Raw genomic sequence first — 15,031 nt, 5'->3', positions numbered from 1 at the left:
AGCCTTTTTCTTGATCACCTGCTTCCTACTGGAATTTCTCACAACCCAGCCCTATGTACAGTTCCATCTGAGCATACTGTGTTCTATGGAGTGTTCCTGAATGTATGAAGGTGCCTTACACCAAGTCAGGCCTTTTGGTCAGGCCTTCTGACCAGCAGCAGCTCCCTGCTAGGTGCCAAACAAAGGACTTCCCAACTACATATTTAAAGGCTCCAGCCTTTTAACTGGACCTGCCCAGGATCAAACCTGGGTCTTTCCAGTTGCAAAACAGATGATCCACCACTGAGTCACTGGCCCCACCTCTAATTAATATTCTTCAGGGTTGCAGCCTCATTGTTTTCTTATGCTCAGAGCTGCAGCTGTATGCACTCACTTAGGAGTAAATCCTGTTGAAACAAGGACCACCTGAGTGGTTGGCTTAGGGCAGTCTCTGAGATTTAACCTCCCCCCCCCCCCGTCGACATGGATGAAAACAGGCTGTAGACTCTCTTCTAAAATGTGAGAAAAGGGAGCAAATGTGTTAATATATGGGAAGAAAAGTTTTGCTGCGTTTTTTTAAAAAGCGGCAATCCTGCACACACTTTTTTCGGAAGTCTCATTGAACATACTGTGCTAGGGTTCACTGCAAAGTGACAGAGCAAATAGGTAAATGCTTGAGGAGTGTAAGGTTGTGAGCCTACGCCTGTATCCTCAGAGGTAAATGTCATAGTGTTCAGTGACAGTGGCTCTGGAGTATGCATATAAACCATATGGAAATCTTACTTCTGCGTTGGGAGTTGTCATGGTTTAGTGGTTACAAGCAGTATACTCTAATCTGGAGGAGGGTTTGATTCCCCACCCCTCCACATGAGCAGTGGACTCTTATCTGGTGAACTAAATTTGTTTCCTGCTCCTCTACATGAAGGCTGCTGAGTGACCTTGGGCCAGTCACAGCGCCCACAGAATTCTCTCAGCCCTACCTACCTCACAAGGTGTCTGTTGTGGGGAGAGGAAGGGAAGGAGACGGAGTTTGCAAACTGCTTTGAGATGTCTTATGGTTGAGAAAAGTGGAGTATAATTCAAGTTCTTCTTCAAGTTTTTATTAGCATAGCCTGGAATTTGTTTGTTTGTTTGTTTTTTGACTACCTAAGCTTGATAGTGAGACCAGCCTGGTAAAGGAGTCAGGCAGTACTGGATTTACCTAAAGGCTTGGCAGGCTGAAGCCTAGGGCCTCAAAATCTAGAGGGCCTCTGGCCAAGGTGTATAATATTTTTGACACTGTCATAGGCTTTTCTTACACATCTTGTCATAACACTATAGTCTCTAAACAACCTTTCAGTACTTTTCCTTGCACCCCATTTCCAAATAATTCTGTCTTAAGCTGGTGATTCAACACTAGCAGTGATTTCTGAGGTGATTTTGTCCTTCCAGGACTTCACTGAAGTGGACCCCATTTTGTGACCCAGCTTTGTGGAGCCTGTCTTCCTTCAGTCCTGAGGATGACAGATTTGGGCACTTCACAAGCAAGCCTTGGGCCTCTCTTTGTCAACATCGCGCTGGGTCAAGTTGTCAGACTCAGACTCAAGCACCCAGTTCGAATCCCCTCTGGCACCATTGAAGCCTGCTGGGTGACCTTGGCCTAGTCCCACACTCTCATCCCAAACCCATTTGGATGGGAGCCCTGTGGGATGACTTGGAGGCACACACCGGCCAACCACCTCTGAACACTTCTTGCCTTGCAAACCTTCTGAGGTTGCCATCAGTTGGTTGCATCTAGGCACCCACAGTACTTTGATCAGGGGCATATATGGGGTCAAATGTCCCTGGGCTGCGGCCATTTAGTCACATGGATGGAAATTGCCCCCACACCCCTCCTCCTCCCTCCCTCCCTCCTGGGTCCATACATTAACTTCAAGACCTAGTGCTCATGGTGGTGGAGGGCGGCCGTCCATACATGGGGTGGGCTACATTTTCCGTAGATATGCCTCTGTCTGTGAGAACGCCTGGATAGCAACCCCCACAATGTGGTTCTTTTTACCATTTGTTTATTTTCTCAACATACTAAAGAACAAACACACACAAACACTTTAACGCCACCACGTCAACACAAAACTAGAACATGAAATACAAATAATAATAATAACAACAACCAAACAATGACTTCCCACTATCTCATTGTCGAATTCTAATCTATTCTAGGTTCACCGCATCTATTTAAAATGGAACAGTTTATCAGTTGCACACTTTTGTCATTTCGGATGTTCTAATTCCGCCTGATGTTTTCTTGCAGCTCTCAGATCCAGCACTTCTTTCTCTTCTCCCGTATTTTTCCCAATAGGTAACCCTATTTCTTTCTCAATAGGTGCCCCCTCCATTGGGAGCCAGGAGCAGAGGGCAAAGGAGGAGAGCCGTTCCTGGCCAGCCGCCGCTCCTCCGCGCACCCTCTCCCGGTTGCTGTGCGTGTCAGTCAAGGCAGCGGCGGCAGCAGCGGCGGTGGGCGGAGCTGCTCCGGCGGCGGCGGCGGCTGGGGAGGCTCCAAGCCTGGGAATGGAGCGGCGAGGAGCGCGTACATGAGCCAGCCGGAGCCACGAGCCGAGCAGAGGCTGCCTGGGGAGCCCAACTCCGTCGCCGCCGGAGCAGCAGCAGCAGCAGCAACAGCAGCCGCCAGCCCCGCCGACCGGTCCCCTCCGGAGCCCAGAGGCGGCCGCGCCGGCAGAGGCGAAGGCAGCCGGCTCCGAGCGATCGGCGCAACCGCTTCCCGGCGCGCAAGTTCCCTCTCTCCGTCCGCCGCCACCGAACTGCGAGGAATGAAAGCGTTTCAGGCAGATCTGCTTCTCCTGGGCTTCTTCCTTCTCAGCCAAGGTAGGGTCCTGCCCAGGACTTTATGCCGGGTTGTTTTTTCAGATGCACTTTGCAGGTGAGGCTGGAGGGCGACGGGAAGACACCGGCGGAGCGCGCAACTCCCCGGACTTGGGCTCCGGAGCCGGTGGCATCTCCGGGCTCCGGGCGGGGCGCGCGCTTGGCCGGGTGGGCTTTGGGCACCGGGCTCCGGGCGAGCGAGCTTGTTTGCCAGTTGCAGGCGAAAGAGTTTGTTCCGCTCGAGGCGGCGCTGGGCACCTTGGCGCGTCCTTTGGCGGATGGAGACCCGGCTGGCGCGCCTCATCTCCAGGCAGGCTTTGGCAGGCAGGTCCGAGGAGGTGGATCCCGCGCACGCTTCCCCGCAAATCCGAGCAGGAGTTGAGTGCAGCCGCTTCCGAACGTGCTGCTGGAAGGGGCGTGCGGTGGAGCGCGTCCAGACGCGCCGCTGAAGGTGCCTAGGCTGGTGGAGGGGTTCGGTCCCGGGGGTCGCCCGGGGTAGGTTTCTGCGCCTACCCCCGCGGCTACGCGGAGAGATGGAGCAGCCGGTCGGTCTGGCTGGAGGGTTGCCTTGAATGTGACGTGCCTGCTTCCGCGGAGGAAAGGGAACCTAGGCGCCGGGAGGCTGATTCGGTTTGGACCTGGCGTCCAGCAGGGGCTCCGAGCCGGAGCCTCCGCCTGCAAAGATCCCGAGAGAGCTTGAAGGGCATGTGGACAGGGAGGGGGGCTAGCTAAAGAGAAGCGGGCTGCCGGGTCCGGTTAGGGCCCCGGGGATGCGAACCGAACCGGAGGGATTCCGGAGTGACATCGTGCCTTGCTTGCAGGAAGCGGCGTGGGCCGTCACCTGTGGAATAGGGGGAGTTGGGCGAACTCCACTTTCCAAGCGCCCCGTCAGCCCGCCCACCGTGCCAAAGCTGTGCCTACCAGCTGGGTTTTTCTGGGAGACCCCACCAACCTGGGCAGGGTTCCCTTTGGGGGACCCTGGTTGCTTTTCCAAGGCACCAGACACGGGTCCACCTGTCCTCTTGATTAAAACTTTTAAAGGGTTAATTGGGAAGTGGCTTTTGTGCTCTATCCACTTTGCACTCTCCCATTGGGATTGTCTGTTTACTGTGGGTGCTGTGATTTCAGTGTCTAAGCATGTACCGCTGAGGTCCCCTTCCCAACCCCAACCCCTCCCTCTTGTCTTTAAAATGAAGAATCGCTCGTACAAAAATAACACATGTTGATTGTGGCTCGGAATTGCTGTTGTCTGTGTAGACAGAGAGTGGAATAAAGAAGCATGTCTACTTTGGAAATGTCAATGGCTGTTCCTGGTACCTTGTGGTCAATGGGTATATTGGGGGACTTGGATAAGTTTGGTGGTTCCAAAGATCCAAGCTACCACCACCAGATGTTTCTTGCACCTGGTACTTATCCAAAAGTAAAAGCACAGAATCCAAAAAGCGTTTTTTATCTAGTCTGTCGAATATGATTCTCCTATTTGAAGCATTGAGTGTGTATCTGATAGCTTCCTGGAGCTGGTGAGATGGTGGTAGGGTCCTTCTCCCCAAACAGCTGCTGTTTCCTGTAGGGTAGCCTAATTTCGATCATCCGCAGTTGGGTGCCAAAGCACAAGTGGTGTGACCACAGGGAAGTGGGTTACTAGCTCACTGGAGCACCAGTGGATTGTCCTAGCTACCAAATCTAACTTATGCCGTGATGTAATGACCATCTGTTACATCACTGTTGCTGTCAGTTTCGGTAGCTACTACCAACTCTCACCTCTGGTCCACTTGCGGGGCAAGCTGTACCTAAAAGTTTGCATATTTCCCGACGCACGTCTGATTTATAGAGACAGTTATGCAAGCAGACTTGGATGCAAATATCCATTAACTTCTGTCGATCTATTGGCAAAAGTAGAGTGTTATGTTTCAGTCGATGCTTTTGAGAATTGCTTGTGTTATGGTTTGTCTTCCATTAGGAAGTTGTGGTCGCATCACTTAAATCTAATTGTTTTGGGTCATCTTATGCTATGCGTTGACTGCAAAGTTCTGTACGCAGCCTGTGGGATCGTATTAAAATCCCAAGCTTCCAATTAATAAAAACGTGTTTCTAGTCCTCATTGTTGCATTTAGATATTTGATCACATGTGGGACAGAAAAGAATTGTTTAATCCAGTGGTAGGGGGTTAGGTAACTGTGAGTTTGACCAGGGAGCATTTTGCCTTAAACTGGATAACCTAAGTTTCTGAGTATCTGTGTGTGCATACCTGCCTGAGTCACATGCATGAGAGAGAAGTGGCTAGAAGTGCTGTACTCAAAATGAAAAAGAGATATGTGGAAACTCTGGGTTTGTCAGTGCTATTGTGGTCCCTTGCTAAACGGTGTACTTTTAGGTGACACCCGCATGCCTTTGCGATGTTCATGTGATGCTATTGCATTATCTCGATCCAGTGAGCAAAACCACAGAGTGGGAGTCTCTGGTCTTTCTCTCAGAAGCATTGTCTCCTAAGGATATTGTGCTTATTTGTGTTCAGAGTGTGCAGTGGCTGAACAGGTATCAGTTTGACCTGTCTCAGCTGGTGTTTTTCAGTGAAAAGTACAGCTGCCTTTTAGGGAAGAGCCGGCTAATTCATTTCTGCATCCCCACAGAGCCTTTTTAAAGCTTCTTAGTGGAATAATTTTTTGTGTGTCTGATACGCTCTTCAAAGCCAGATTTCAATAGTCTCTCCAGGCTACAAATGTCTAGTGGCAAATCCACTGTGCCACCTTTCCACCCCTGCTGTTTCCCTCTGTGCCTTTGGCATGGAGAGGGGTTGCAGAATAATTAAAGAGGTGATCTCCAAAGGTGTCGATTAAAATGTCTTGTAATGGTGGGGCCTGATTTCTCCGAAGATGGCTTGATCACATCTCTGAAGATGGCTTGCTTGCAAGACGGCTTCTCTATGACTCTGGTGTGTGTGGCTCCTGTCCTCATCACCAACAAGTAGACAAGAAACCTGGCTCTGAAAATCTGACAGCAGCTGATGTTGTGCCTGATGGGCCTGTGTTGCTTCCCACTCCTCCTTTCCTAGTGGTTTTGTTCCTGGTGCCCACTATTTTCCCTAAGCTGTCAGGTCTATATATAAAAAAAGTATAATGTCACAAGGCAATTTGCCTCCTGCTGGCAAAAGGCATCTGTGGTGTTCCTTGGTGGAAAGAGAAGTGACCCTGTCACAGACGGAACATGAAGTTTTATTTTGTCTGGGTTTCTCCCTCCCTCCTTTATTATTTAATTCCCATTCCTCAGCCTGACAGAGTTGAGGAGAATAACAAAAACAGCGAGAGGCCTCCTGCTGACAGTCACATCCGGAGCTTGGTGGCATTCCATCATGGCTCAGCTGAATCCTCACGGTGCCCCGGAGCAGAACTCTCTTGTCGTGTGGAGAGCCCCTGGCGATCCTCATAGCTGATTTTCTTTTTGTGTGTGGGGGGGTGGGAGGAGGGGTTGTGTGACTCATGACAACCTATTCTACCTATTTTATCAACGTGGATTCCATTTAAGAGTAAGGGGAGTCTGAGTTACATTAGATCAGCTGGACAGGGAAACTTTCTGGTGGGCCACTGGCAGAAAAACGCAAGCTGAGCTTTGGCCTGGGCCGCAACCGTCATGACTGACCTACACCCCTTGGTTCTGAGCCAAGCATCTCCTGTTGAACTGCAGCCCTGAAGGGGCCAATTGGTCCAGGTACTGCCAGAATTGTTGGACTATCCTTTCCTCTTCTAAAAACACGAGGGCAGGGTTGACTTGTGTATCATAAGCACTTTTCATCATAGGACCTTCAGTGTTGAGTCCTGGCTTTTTTCTCTCCTTGGAATCTAGCAGGGCTCTTCCTTATGCCAAGAGCTGATAGATTCTTCTCTGACATCTCTCTGGAGCATTTTCTTTCATGCAGATATACAGCCCAGGCAGTGTCTGGCACCAGGGTCTGTCTGTGTTTAGAGTTGTGTTTGGCTGGGACAAGGTGTTTCAGCAAGACTCTGAAAGTGCCGGTATGAAACTGAAGCACCTATTGAGATGTCGCTGAAACTTCTGGGGACTTATTGTCTTGCTCTCAGAATGGCAGTTCCATAGTTCACTTCCTTTCGCTCTCATTGATTCTACACAATTGGACATATGGCGGGTTCTGCAACAGTAGGTGCCGTTTGCTTAATTGTCATCAGAAAGTCCATTATAGAGGGATCACATTCTTAGTGCCGAATGGGGATTTGCTTTAGCTGTGTCTGAACATTTCTTGTGACTATTCCTAAGTTAGCTGGGCCAGAGGGAAAATGTGTAGGAAGTGACACCATGGGGAAATATCCAGAGAAGGAGAAGGGGGATTTGGGAGGTTATGAAGGAAAGAGACTGTACGTGTGAACCATACAAAAAAGGGAAGTGGATTCTTCAAGGTAATTTTGTAAAAGTAATCCGTTGTTGCAGCCACATTTGCCGCAGCTAAGCCTGTTATCTTGGTGTTTCCCGCAGAAAACACACAACTGTGAATGGCAGATATAGCAGATATAGGGAAGAGGACAATCTTGGTGATGCCTTTTATTAGGACACATACCTGTGTGCAAACTTGTGAGTTTGCTAGAATTCTTTGTCCAGCCAGATGTTGAATAATAAACAGGGGAGACTCAGGTTTTAGGATCATGATTTTAAGACCTTATCATGCCTGCATACGGTGGATTTTCTAGCAGCAAAGAAGCATCAGATTAAAGATTGCTGCGGGCCGGGGACCATGGAAGCAATAAATAATAAATGAATTAAACTCTATAGCAATAAGCCCCCCACCCCCACCCACCCCCACCCCCCACCCCAATGTCCTTCTTAATCAAAAAAATCCATGTAAGGAAGCCTAATTGAGAAACAGTTGTCTTCTTTTAGGGTTTCCGGATCCAAGTTGAAAAATACCTGGAGATTTTGGTGGTAGGACGTGGAAGGGTGGGGTTTGAGGACAGGGACTTCAGTGGGTATAATGCCATAATGGCCATCTTCCAAAGCAGCTATGAACTGACCTGAGCTTCATGGAGATCAGCTGTAATAGAGAGAGATCTCCAGCTGCTGCCTGGAGGTTGGCAACTCTAATCTTATTTGTAAGTCTTGGGGATTCTGGAGTCCTAAACAAAACTTGAGGCTGGGCCCCTCTGAATCACTGGATGGGAGGTGGGGAACAGCCCCCGTGAATTGGTATGAACTGAGTGGTGGGGGGTTCCTCCCACCACAGTATCATTGATGGAATCATTGATATGGTAGGGGGACAGCCTGCAGCTGATTGGTGCTGCTATGAGCCACTCATCTACTACAGGAGGGGGATACTGAGGTGCTTTAAACAGGGCATCTTGGCAGTCGTTGTCCCCCCATGTGGGGCTACTGCCATGGGGCTAAGACCATCTCTCTCTGTGTGCACAAATCATGTCATGTGTCATGTGCAAACATGACTGCAGGCCTGTCAGGGTCAGGAGCATGCACTTGGAAACACTAGTCAGAAAGACCAGCATGCTGCATGCTCTCTGCTTTCCCGTAGTTTGGTATAAGGGACTCCATTAATGAGTCCTGTGTGGAAGTTGTTTCTCTGACTGTCGGTTTCAGTGAGGTGCACTTCAGGACCAAAGAACTTTTTGAAGTGTTGTCCGCCCTCTCTCTGCACAGTATCGAACTGGATCTTCAATCCTAAACGCATGCCACTTGGAAGTAAGTCCCATTGATTTTGCTGGAACTCATTTCCAGCGTACTGCGGTGTGTAATTAAAGGGCGCACCTGCATGGTGTTTTTTCCCCCCAGGGATCAGATATGCTACTTTAGCACGTCGCATTTCTTGCAAACCGGGTAGCGTCTTAAATTCAGGCTACACTGTTGTTTGGACATTAGATGGATAGCTGAGATGGTGGGGGCTGGATAGAACAAGTGCAGTATCCAAAGGGTGTGCAATTTTTTTTTTAAGTTTGAGCTTAAAATAATCAGTAGCCATCGGTTTTGAGCAGTGTCTGTTCTCAGAGATGCTTGGAATAAATAAAACAGGCCATCGAAGCATGTCTTTTGGCAATGTATAGGGCCTGCTTATTCTCAGTATTTGTTGATAGTCACAGAAGTAAAGCTTATTTGTGAGCAGAATTAATTCTTATTCCAGCAGTTAAAGAGCAGGGAGCCCTAGGGTTGCCAGCCTCCAGGTAGGGCCTGGAGATCTCCCACTATTACACCTGGTCTCCAGGCTAGTTCCTGTGGAGAAAATTGCTGCTTTGGAGGGTAGCCTCTATGGCAGTGGTGGCGAACCTTTGGCACTCCAGATGTTATGGACTACAATTCCCATCAGCCCCTGCCAGCATGGCTATGCTGGCAGGGGTTGATGGGAATTGTAGTCCATAACATCTGGAGTGCCAAAGGTTCGCCACCACGGCTCTATGGCATTATGCTTCACAAAGGTCCCTCCCCTCCCCAGGCTCCGCCCCCCAAATTGCTCAGTAATTCCTAACCCAGAGCTCGCAGCTATAGGGAGCCCCCATATTTTCACTGCACTGTGAGCGGTGAAGCATTAAAAATTCTCTTTGTATTTGCAACAGACCTGCAAAATATGCAGCTCAAGGATCATGCTGATGTGGGTGTTCCTCAATAGACTATTAACAAAGTGTTCAGTGAGATCTGGCCTCCTGGCAGAAATTTCAGGGCTTTTCCACCCACTACCTGGTGGCACACTCAGATTTGCCAGTGACTGCAGCAAGGACCTACAGTCAGTTCTGACTCCCTGACAAGACAATTTGTATGGAGGAAAGAGAGTTGCAAGCTTAACTTGATTAGATTTTATACTTTTTAAAGTATGAATGGAAAGCGTGTTAATATGTACCGTGGCTCTCGATGTTTCAGCAGCAATGCAGTGGCCAAGTCTTAGAATATTTCTAATGGGCAGGGGTTAAAAATCTCCTTTGGGAGCACACCCTCACTTGGCTCGTATCTGAAAAGGCAGTTCCCATTGAATACTCTTTCTCAATTACTCATACTCTAAGATGTTCTTATTTTTGAGTTCCTGAATAGTGTGCATTAGTGTTAATGAATGGAAACTATGCTAATGACTCCAGACTTCACAGATAAGTATGGCACAGTGTTTCTTGCTTTCTTCATTGCTCAGAGCAGTTCACATCCAAGCCTTGAAGATATTTCTCCTACCAATACTACAGGCGTGATTTTTAAGGGGCTCCTTTTTCTAACAGAATTAGAGGACTTTCTCCTTGTACTTTTTAAGTTTTTTGATCCTGTTAACAGAATTAAACCTGAGACGGAGGAATGTATCTCACATACTGTGTGAAACAATGCTCTGTGTGCATGCTGTAGACAGCATGGTATCAAAATAACCTGAAAGTCCACTATTCCGGTACATACGCAAATGACCATGTGTATGATTGCTCTGGGTATAGGTTATGCGTGTCAGCTGCCACCACCTGGATAGCCAGTTGGGTTCATCCACCATACACAGGAATCAGCTTTTAGAATCCCATCACAAACGTTCATTTAGCAAATGTTGCAGCTGATGGTGCCAAAGGATGAATCCTTTGCATGACAGCAGACGAGTACAGTTTGTATATTGTGTGCTGGAAGCCAAATTGTGTAATGTGTCCCAGAGTAAGCTATCGTGTACCTGTTTCCTCAATAAGGGAATGAAAGGGATCATCTGTGCATGGTATATTTTTTAAAGAATATTTTTTTAAATAGAAGCATATGCATTTCTCCATGATTTTACCAACATTGAAGCTGGTAGTTAAAAACCAAGACATAACCAAGTACCATGTACCCAAACAAATTTTAAGCATACCTTCACTGTATATTTTAAGGGACACAATTGGCTTTCTTCCTTTGTAGGAAACAGAGGAGTTCTCCAAGGAAGGGCAAGGGATGTTTAACAAAGAATTCTCAGCATTTGTGTGAACTGCAGTACAGTTCTGTAGGTTCTTCGGGGGAAGCCAGGACAGTTAAAATGGTATAAATCAATAAAAGTTTGCAGGAAAGATCTTCCCCTTGTGTTTGCTGCGGTACTATTCAAGTTTCAAATATGTGTGTGCATTATTGCATGTCTTGTATTATTGGCTAACTTTCCTTGAATTTTCTGTTTTGGTCTGATGGTCATTTCTTCTTCCAGATAAAAAGAGAGAATGATTTTAAAGGAGACAATGTGGTAACTTTCTCTTGCAAGAGTATCAATCTCCCCCCTCCCCGCACACACACTGTATTGCTTGCTTTAAACTGCTTTGTGGCAGTGACCATTGATTTAAGTCTTGGTGATGTGTGAATGCACTTCAAAAAGTCCATAAGGGGCTAATGGTGAATAATTTACAAGTGATAACTCGGAGTCATACATTCTCTTGAAAGTCGCAAGTCCCATTTCAAATAGCCAATTAAGGTATTCTGCAGATAGTATGCAGTTCATGTCTGAGGGTCACCTTAAAATCCCTCTCGTATTGCAAGAGGAATAGTGATTACTTGCTTTTTTTGTGCTTGTTAGATAAATGTGGCTGGTCTGTAGATATGTTTTGAAATTATTTTGGCTAATTTAATATAAAGCAGTAAAGAAGTCTAGTAAAGGAATGCAATCCAGAATTAGGGATGCCAATCTCCAGGTGGGATCTGAGGGTCCCCGGGAACACAGTTCATCTCCAGCCCATAAAGATCAGTTCCCCAGGAACAAAAGGATTCTTTGGAGGGTGGGCTGTATGGCATGGCACCCCACTGAGGTCCCCATCCTCTTCAGGCTCCACCCCAAATCTCCAGGGGTTTCCCAACCTGGATCTGGCCACTTTATCTCCCCCATCTCCCATTAGTGTCCAGAGGGGACCTGACAACTATATCCAGAAGGTCTTTCTGTCTTACAAAGAAAATGTCTTGGCAAAGAATGGAGGTGCTAGACTTTAGTAAGACATGGATGTTCCAATCCAACTCCATTTATTGCAACTATTGGGTTGATACACTTGCAGGCCTGGGTGGAGTTGGCAAAGCTAAAGCCATTCCCTCTCCTGAACAGATTATCGGTTCTAGCAGCAGCAGATGGATCAGGTTGGGAATTGGAATCAGCTGTACTTTTTTGTACTCACAATTACTTTTCAAGTTCAGAGATGTTCATGGAAAGGCTGTCTTCATCCTTATTTAGCCCCTAGCTGAATTGGAGAAGAGAATCTCCCAGCAGCATTTAGACCATGAAACTCCATCATCATGGAGAGCCAGCATGGCATAATGGTTAAGAGTGTTGGATTGTAATCTGGACAACCGGGTTTGATTAATTTCTTTTCCATACGAGCGGCGCACTCTAATCTGGTGAACCAAATTTGATTCCCTACTCCTACTCATGAAGGTTCCTGGGTGACCTCGGGCTAGTCATAGTTCTCTCAGAACTTTCTCAGTTTCATCTACCTCACATGGTGTCTGTTGTGGGGAAGGGGAAAGAGTTTTAAAGCCCCTTTGAGTCTCCTTGCCATAGAGAAAAGCGGGGTATAAATCCAACTCTTGTTCTCCAACACCTCCCAGACCCATGCTAACAAGTAGAACACACATCCATTCACAGTGTTGAGAGTGGGCTTGCTTTTGAAAGAGGGTTAGAAGCGAAGGGTCTTGATTTCTCCCCTTGTATCTATTTCTCCAAACATATTCCATACCACAAATGAATACTAGACTGTATACCCCCAGGAGTTGGTAAATTTCAATAATGGCTAAGTGTTTCTTTTATATCCCAGCAATTTAGCATCCGCTTCTTGGAAACAAATGTCTCCCATAACCATGCAGCATTTAAGTACGCAGTCAACATTACTATGAAGATTAAATAAATGTCAGTGCTACTTGCGAGATCAGTGACAAGTTAAGACAGCCAAACTTGTATATAATGACCTAGGCGGCTAGAACAGATGCCGGCAGGGAAGAGGAAGACGGCATGTTCATTACCCAGAATCATTGGAAGCCGGATCCCTGTGGAATTTGACCACTGTGTGTTCTTGACCTTGGAAGGTTTTTCAAGAACCTCACCAGCCAGATGGGAAGGCTAAACTCTCTTGGGCTTCATTGGAACAGTGGATTGTTAAGGCATGGTCAGTAACAAAAAGGATCTGTTTTCTGTGCTGTTTTTAAGTCCTTGGGGAAGGATGCGGGGGGGGGGGAGGGCAAGTTACTGTGTGGTATCTGCATTTCCCTCGTCCAAAACAAAATTAAATCCAGCTTCAGGTACTGATGGGGGGGGGGGCACTCCAGAACCACTTTCCTAATTGAACAGTCCTTTGCAGTTGCTTCTGAGTAAAAATTAAACCCTGTCTTGTTGCATCTGTGCATCCCTTGGACTCCTGAAAAATTGGGTAAAGGTACTAAATCAGTGGATACGTAAGCCAGAGAGGACATATTGGAACCAGAGTTGCAACATTATGAAGTGCTCTCTCAGAACCAAATTAAGGGTTTGGATAGGCGGAAAGATTGCTTGCAATTGCTGTAACATAATTTAGGGTTACCTTATTTTTTTTTTTAATGAGGGGGTCGTATTGATGGATATGAGAGTGTTGAATACGGAATGTTCTAATTGGGCATAAAAACAGGTTAGGAACTAAGGTGAAAGGGATGACGGAGACGATGCTCAGTCGTTCGTGATTGGCTTTGGGTAGAAGCCAAGGGGCCTTAATGCTTTTACATGAGCGCACAGGTGGTGTGTATCAAAAGATGCTGATTTGCATCTCATCCTCATCAAGCGTATCTGGGGTGCATTTGATGCTGTGTTGTGCAGCAATTTTAGCATCTGGCCTATGTCTATATTTACAGATCAGTCTGGCAGGTGGGAGGAAGTAAGGGTGGCCAATTGGGTGGCTATCGCTGGCCAATTAAGTGAATAAAACCAAAAGTCCTAATTTTGTTGTAGTTAATGCACGTTTCTGGCACTATCAGTATATGTTTGGTCAATAGCTGTCCTTGGTCCTGTACTTTCACTGTCACTGTCCTAGGTCGAGCAGATGGCTAAGATGTGAATACATACCAGTGGGTTCAGAATAGCGAAGCAGAGAAGAACTATATGTTTGCCACATTTTCATCCTGCTCTTTGCCCAAAGCATGTGGTTCTCCCCTGTTTGATACTCACAATAACCCTGTAAGGTAGGTTAGACTGAGAGAGCATGACTGACCAAAGGTATCTCAATGAACGGGGATCTGAACTCGACTTATCCCCATGCAGCACCTAACATCCAGAGCCAATGTGGTTTGAAGCCATCATTGGGGGGATTTTCCAAATCGTTCATTCATGTCATACAAGCAGCAGTTGAAAACTTATCATATTGATCTGATTTTAACCTATTCTTTCTTCAAGAAGCCTAGGGCAACATACATGGTTCTCCCTTCCACTATTTTTAGCTTTCCATCAAAGTGTAGTCTGCCTTGCTATTTTACATGATGTATGTTATGCCAGATCTCAGAGTATTTCACATATTCATATATTCGTGGGCAGCCCCATCCATTTTGCTGGGCACCACGCTGGCCTGCTGCTCCCAATGAGGTTCCCAGTGGCGTGGGGAGTCTTAAAATGTAAAAAAGTTTCCCGCTGCTAGGAAGCCCCCATTGGCCTTAACAGATTTACACAACCTTTTCAGTGGTGTAAGTCCAAAGTGCTAGCCACTGGCACAAAAGGAGCAATTGGGTCCTTCCCCGCTCTGCTGACAGTGGGGGCTCAGGGACGTTGGCATAGCATCCAGCAAAATGTCCCACCTCTCAGGCAAATGTCCCAGGGAGGGAAAATCAGTTGGCACAACCCACACCACTCCCATTAGCAAATTCACCCCCCTTCTTTGGATGGGCAACAAGCCACTTTACATTTTTGTTCTCTGATTAATCTACAGTAACTGTTCAGGAACCTTTGGAACCCTTCTCTGTAGCTGCAAAAAATTGTTTTCCCTATTGTTGGAATTGAAATCTGGATATATTCACTTCCGCTCTGTTTGAAAGCCCAGCTTCCTATGTAAGCACCCCACTAGATTATTCAGTTCTGACCACAGTGCCCGAAGCGCAGGTGGACTGTAAGAGCAGTATTTTCAGATGAATCATGCAAGCTGGCGAGCCTGCACATTGCAATGAGGGGGAACCCCCAAGGGGGAATAAAAGTTTGTAGATCCATTTTCTCTTGGAAGCAAATTCCTTCCCGACTTGAGTGATCAATCATCTTGCAGAATTTTTTTTTTTACTGAGCACAACT

The 15,031-nt window shown here is 47.0% G+C and overlaps 1 protein-coding gene across 3 annotated transcripts in view; it reads left to right on the top strand.

The window, feature by feature from the left end:
- Positions 1-2,518: 2,518 nt before the first annotated feature.
- The window catches only part of KIRREL3 (kirre like nephrin family adhesion molecule 3), a 786,157-nt gene continuing 773,644 nt past the window's right edge, over positions 2,519-15,031 (top strand). For all 3 annotated transcript variants that reach the window (XM_048512011.1, XM_048512012.1, XM_048512010.1), the window contains exon 1: positions 2,519-2,841. In XM_048512011.1, coding sequence (XP_048367968.1) covers positions 2,550-2,841 — 292 coding nt within the window. In that variant the 5' untranslated portion in view covers positions 2,519-2,549. The remainder of the gene's footprint in view (positions 2,842-15,031) is intronic.

The sequence above is a fragment of the Sphaerodactylus townsendi genome, linkage group LG12 (genome assembly GCF_021028975.2).
Source record: "Sphaerodactylus townsendi isolate TG3544 linkage group LG12, MPM_Stown_v2.3, whole genome shotgun sequence".
In the NCBI taxonomy this organism is placed as follows: domain Eukaryota; kingdom Metazoa; phylum Chordata; class Lepidosauria; order Squamata; family Sphaerodactylidae; genus Sphaerodactylus; species Sphaerodactylus townsendi.
The sequence above is the reverse complement of the archived record's forward strand: the minus strand, read 5'-3'. Positions and strand labels throughout refer to the sequence as shown.